The 6,223-nt window shown below is 63.3% G+C and overlaps 1 protein-coding gene across 1 annotated transcript; it reads left to right on the top strand.

Moving 5' to 3' along the window:
• The first annotated feature begins 1,430 nt into the window (after window positions 1-1,430).
• Window positions 1,431-3,488, top strand: GADD45B (growth arrest and DNA damage inducible beta). Its single transcript, XM_055343780.1, has 4 exons — window positions 1,431-1,698; window positions 1,777-1,878; window positions 2,271-2,493; window positions 2,765-3,488. Exons 1-4 carry the CDS (start codon window positions 1,655-1,657, stop codon window positions 2,876-2,878), a joined length of 483 nt encoding a protein of 160 aa, XP_055199755.1. The 5' UTR covers window positions 1,431-1,654; the 3' UTR covers window positions 2,879-3,488.
• The last annotated feature ends 2,735 nt before the right edge of the window (window positions 3,489-6,223 follow it).

The following is a 6,223-nucleotide window of genomic DNA, read 5'->3' as shown; positions in this document are numbered from 1 at the left end:
AGACCCCGGGCTGGCGGGGGAGGGGACGCTGCTGTGAGTCACGCGGGAGCCCCCGATCGGCCGTGGGAGGCAGTCCCACGCTGGCCTGCCCGCCAGGCTCGTGAACCGCCTTCCTGGGGGAGACGGCGAGGCCGGCGGCAGTCCCCCTGTCGCACACGTGTGGCTCCAACACGCCCTGCCCGGTGGCTTGCGGGAGTGCATGTGCGAGGGAGAGGGGGGCTGCCCGTGCCTCAGTTTCCCCTTTTGTCTAATGCACATAAGCATGGACCCCGCTTCCTGGGTCCTGGAAAATTAAAAGACCCATGATGCCGGGAGCCTGGTGCACAGGACGCGCGCTCCGTCCTCATCAGCGTCCCCTCCGGAAGGAGGGATCAGAGTGGCCACGGCCCCTGCAAGCCGACCTGAAGGGGCGGCGCGGGCGAGAACTGGGCGCCCCGGCCTCCCCCGCGGCCAAGTCCCCCACCGTCAGGTGCAAAGGGGCGCTCAGGGGTGCAGCGCCAGGCGCCGGCAGGGGGCGCGGGCCCGGCTGCCGCAGGGCCACCTGCGCCTCCCACGCGCGCTCCACCCTGAAACTCGCGAGGGGGGGGTGACGAGGGGGCGACCACTCTCGTCCCTCGAGTGCCTAGAGCTGTGCAGCCCTTGCTGCTGGGGACCTCGAGGCGGCCAGCCGGTGCCACCGCGTGACACTTCCTGCGTGCCCCTTATTTTATTCAATGCTTCCTGCAACTCCGTGGGGCTGGGACGCGTTCTCAGGGGGCAGGTGGCCACACAGAGGCCACCTTCGCAGCTCCCAACCTGGGGGGGCCTCGAGGGGGCCTCCTGCGACCACCACCATCCATGGGACACTCTGTGTGCCCTTTATTTTATTTAACGCTCCCTCCAAGCCAGGGAGGCCCGGGCTGCAAGGCCATCAGACAGGCTGGGACCCAGAGCTCCAGACAAGTCACCCCGGGTCTGGGGTCTCCGCGGCGACGCCCCTGCCCGCCTGGGTGGGATCAGGCTGCGAACTGGGGCCCCCGCCCCGTGCAGGCCCCGAGCACAACTTGGGAAAGGCGCGGGCCGGGGACTCTCCCGGGACCAGGAGGGGATTCCAGGCGCCCCCCCCCCCGCCCCTCCACCAACTCCGAAAGTCCGCGCCGGCCTTGCGCGCTGGAAATCCCGCGCGCGCCCCGAAACGCGGCTCAGCTGCCGGGAAATCAGGAGGAAAACTTCTGCTTTTTTTTCTCTTTTCTGGCGCTCGCGCTCCCGCGACCCCGCGCCCTCCTCCCCGCTCCCCCCACGTGGGCCGCGGCGTCGGCCAACCGCGGCGCGCCTCTCTCTCGCCTTTGTGGGCTGGCCAATAGGAGGGGCGGACGCGCCGCCGAGGCCACGCCTCCAGCCCCGAGGCTATATAAAAGGCAGCGCCGGCGGCCGCGGGCTCAGATCGCCGGAGCCGTGGACGCGATCCCTCCTCTGCGGCCGCGCGGATTATTCCTGCTGAGGACTTGGGCATTTTTCTCCGCCTTCTCCGGGGGAGGATTTCGCTGCCTCCCGAAGGTCTTGACCGAGCGCTCGGGCTCCGAGGGAAGGGTTTGGGCTCTCCGGCCCCGGATTTTGCATTTTCTCGCCTGGGGCTGCCGTGGGGCTGCTTTCCACTGTGGATTATAACTGCAACATGACGCTGGAAGAGCTCGTGGCGTGCGACAACGCGGCGCAGAAGTAAGTAGCCGGGCCACGCGGGGACCCGAGCGACCGGTGGCCGGCAGGGCGCTGACCCTCCCTCTCTCCTGCCCCCAGGATGCAGACCGTGAGCGCCGCGGTGGAGGAGCTGCTGGTGGCCGCGCAGCGCCAGGACCGCCTCACCGTGGGGGTGTACGAGTCAGCCAAGTTGATGAATGTGTGAGTCACACCACGTCCCCGGACTGGGCGCGGGTGGGGACCCCCTCCGCTCTGCACGCTCCCTGCTGCACCCCTCTCTCGCACAGGGCTCGGGTTTCCCCCAGCGTCCCCACCGTGCGCTCAGGGCCTCTGTGCCTTCCATCGGAGGGGGGGAGAGGTTGCAGTATCCTGACGGCACCCTTTGCAAGCACCCACCACCCTGTTTGCTCCTGCCTGCCCCCCCCAAGTCCTGAAGCGTGCATCTTCTCCCCACCCCCCTCCAGCTGCATGCACATGCGATCCCTCACTCGGCTTCGGCTTCGGTTTCTCTTTGCCTTTCGAAACTCCCCCGTGCACCGTGGCCTTTTCTGAGTCCCCAGCTGATCCCGTCTCCTTCCTCTGGCCCCCTTTAGGGACCCTGACAGCGTGGTCCTGTGCCTGCTGGCCATTGATGAGGAGGAGGAGGACGACATCGCCCTGCAGATCCACTTCACGCTCATCCAGTCCTTCTGCTGTGACAACGACATCGACATCGTCCGGGTGTCAGGCATGCAGCGCCTGGCCCAGCTGCTGGGAGAGCCGGCGGAGACCCAGGGCACCGCCGAGGCCCGAGACCTGCACTGCCTCCTGGTCACGGTGAGTCGGCGGCGGCTGGCCCCACCCTGCCCAGGCACCTGGGCCCGTGTTTGTCAACAAAGTGGAGCTGGCCGGCCTCCCACCAGCTCAGCACTCAGCCACGATCGGCATGTCCCGTGGGCCGATCGCATGTCCGTGGCCGCCGCCGGGCCTCCTTCCCCAGGGAGCTATTTTGAGCTGGCCTGTTTTCCCCAGAGGGGCCCTGGGAGATGGAGGCTTCCTGCCCACTCCTGCGGCTCCCACTGAACCCCCTCTTTTCACCCTGTCACAGAACCCTCACACAGACGCCTGGAAAAGCCACGGCCTGGTGGAGGTAGCCAGTTACTGTGAAGAGAGCCGAGGGAACAACCAGTGGGTTCCCTACATCTCCCTCCAGGAGCGCTGAGACCCTTCCCAGCATCAGAGCCTGTTGAGTTGCTACCAAAAAATAAAATAAAATAAATATTTGACCCCTCCCCCCAGAACAACCCCCCAAAACAACCCAATCTGTGAGACCATGGGGGCAGAATCATTGGAGAAGAGGGGAGCGTGCAGCCGCCCCCAGGGCGGTGAGCCCGGAGCAGCGCCCGTGGCGGCCCCCAAGAGAGGAGAAGAGGGGGACCCGGGCCAGCAGGAGACGGGAACCTGGAGCTCAGGCTTTGCGACAGAGCAGCTGGAGTGGGGGAGCAGCGGCCTCCCCCACCGTGGAGGGCCTGGACTCCACACTCGGGTGGAGTGAGACCTACTGCGTCCCCCACCCTTCTTGAGACCGGCGCTGACATCTGCATGGGACTCGCTTGACCGAGGGTCTGCACCCTTGCCGGGACTATACTTTGGGACTTGGGAGCTGGGGCCGAGGTTGCTCTGTACCCATGAACTCCCAGTTTGCAAATGTAATAGACAATCTATTTTGTTACTTGCACTTGTTACTTGAACCACTGAGAGAGCTGGGAAGCTTATATAGATACATATATTTTTACTTCTATGATGACCTTGTAATAAATTTCTAAAGCTTCTGGGTTCTTGTGTATTTGCCACCTCTGAGAGGGGCCAGGACCTCTGCGCCCCTCCCCGTGCCCCAGCCTACAGTGCCCACCGAGCCCCCTCCTGCAGGCTCACCAGGAAGTGTTACTTAAGTCCCTGTTAGCAGCTCCAGGCTCCTTTGCAAAAACAGTGCCTCTTCTCTCTGCAGCCGGCGCCAACCAAGCCCAACAAACCTTTGCCTCTTTTTTTTTTTTTTTTTTATCCTCCCTCCTGCCCCATAGCAATTAAAAGACCGGTTTATTACGAAACCTGGCCGCTGTGCCACAGCTGTTACTGGCTGTGCTGGAGTCAACCCCAAGCTCTGGGCATATAGAGACGCACCCCTGGGGGACTGGCTGCAGCCCCTGCCTGCCCCTCCCCCCACCCAAGGCCAGAGAGGTCAAGGGGGCATGGACCCCGGTGGGCTCAGGGCTGCCGGGCAGGGCTGGCCTTGCAGGAAGGACTCCTCCAGGCAACCCCCCCTGGAGCGGCCCTCCACCCACCCGAGCCTTCTCCCTCCCCAGATAGGCTCCTTCACTGCACTGAAGAAAAAAAAATTTTTTTTTCTTTCCCCAAACTAAGATCAACAAGCAAAAAACACCCAAAGAAGTCATGCTCCCAGCCCAGCCGGACTTGGCACGGGGCTGCCTCTTGCCTCTAAACCGAAACTGTGAGGCCGGCGGCCACCTCCCGGTTCTCCCGGCGCAGGCGGTGCCTCCCCCGCCGCGGGCTCCCCGCCCCAGCTCCCGCCGGCCCCGCTCTTCCCGCCCCGGCTGCGGGGTGGGCCGGCCGCGTGTCCCCAAGCCCCGCGGGTAGGGGGACGGGGCGAGCCCCGCCGCAGGCCGCGACCTTTCCACGGAGCCCTACGTGGGCGCGGGAGGAAAACCCCGGCGGTGCCCCGGGAGTCACGGGGCTGGGGGGAGCCCCGCCGGGGCGGTTGGGAGGGAGGGACAGGTGGAGGGGGAAGCCCCAGGGAGAGGGAGGGAGGAGTGGGAATTCATCCTGGGGTGGAGGGAAGGGGAGACCCGAGCTGGGGAGCTGGGGAGCCGGGGTCCCTGGGGCAGGGAGGAAACCCCGAGGTGGAGCCCCCGTGGGGACCCCAGGGTGGGGTAGGGGGAGCAGCAGAAGAGATGTGTGCAGAGGTTAGGGGGAGGGGAGATGCTAAGTGGAGCGGCCAGAGCCCTGGGGGGTGGGAGGGGGGGAGATTGGAGGGGAGAGGGTTTGGGCTGGGGGGAGCCTGGGAGGAACCTAGGGGGGCTGGTGGCTCAGAAAGGACCCTGGTTGGGTGGGGGAGGGGCAGATGGGAAGCCCCAGGGGGGAGGGGGGATCCCTGCTGGGGTTGAGAGGTGAGGAGGGAAGAAGGGGACTCTGCTGGTGAGGGTGTGGGGGGAGGGGAGGGGGATCCCTGAGAAAAAGCCAGTGGGGAGGGAACCCCCACCTCAGTGGGAGGGGGCTTAATGGGGAAGGACTAGCAGGAAGAGGGTCCACCCTCTGTGGCTGGCTCCTCTGGGGGAGGCTCACCCGCCTCCTGCTCCACCCATCTCCATCTTGATTCTGGCCATCCAGAAGGACCTGTGACCTATGACCCTCTCAGGCTTAGGTCCCCTGTCCAGTAGGGCAAGACCCCAGGCTCCTGGGCCCCAAGGACGTACAAGGCCTGGGTAGGCTCCCAGTTAGTTGTGTGACTCTCAGCTGGTACCCTAGCCCCTCGGTGCCTCAGTCCCACAGCCCAAAAATCAAAATAATAATGCTGTCTTCCTCACAGAATGTCGAGAAGGTTAAATGAAATACGTATTGTTTTCTTTTTCTTTTTTTTTTTTTTTTTTGAAATACGTATTGTTTAGACGGGGGCTTCCCACATAGAAGGTTTAACAACGATTGGCCATTATCATTGCTGGTCCAGCACTATTACGATGCCCCATGCATTTCCAGAATCATCTCCTTACTCCACCCTGTGACATCACGACGAGCCTCCCATGCAAAATTTAAGAAAGCGGGTGCCCCAAAGTCAGCAAGTTGAAGACTATTTTCAAGCAATGTTTTAAAAACTCGAATGGAAGGAAAGGACAGGACACTTTTGCTGGCAGACAGAATCGTAGATCACGGTAGGGTTGGCGTGGCTCATTTTTCCTTCTGTCTCAGGCCCCAGCGCGTCTCTTTCCCTCGCCCCGGTTTGACCCAAACTTGGGATATTTGGTTCCTTCACGTGGCAGGTGAAGAACACAGGCCAGGGAGGGGTGAGGCCTCCCAGCACGGAGACAGACCCACGGCCTGGAATTCAAACCCGCAGCTCTCTGGGCATGAGCCTGTGCAAACGCAGGGGCTCCGGCCTTAGGTTCCAGCAGTGGTTCTCCTGCTACTGTCTCCGTTGCTGTGGCGGTGGCGGTGGTGGCGCATTAACAGAAGCTTGAAGTTTCCCTGACTCACCGAGGATACATAAGCATTGGGTTGTGGTGCCGCCGTCTCACGAGGCTTATTCCATCTTCCCTGGACAGAAACACCCTGACGCCTTGACTGCAGTCCTGGGGGGCCGTGCTGCTGTCCGTTTTCCAGAAGCGGAGATGAGGCCCAGCGTGGAGGAGCCACAGACTGGCCAAGATCTTAAATTGTCACCAACGGGCTGGTCAGCCCCTGGGGACAAGGCAGGCTCAGGAGAAAGGGGATAAACGGCCCCGGCCCCAGGACACCCCCCCCCCACAGTTCTCTCCAGAGGGGGCCAGAGAGAAGC

This window comes from Nyctereutes procyonoides, unplaced genomic scaffold (genome assembly GCF_905146905.1).
Source record: "Nyctereutes procyonoides isolate TBG_1078 unplaced genomic scaffold, NYPRO_anot_genome, whole genome shotgun sequence".
NCBI lineage: Eukaryota > Metazoa > Chordata > Mammalia > Carnivora > Canidae > Nyctereutes > Nyctereutes procyonoides.
Note: the sequence above shows the minus strand (reverse complement) of the source record. Positions and strands in the feature narration are given on the sequence as shown.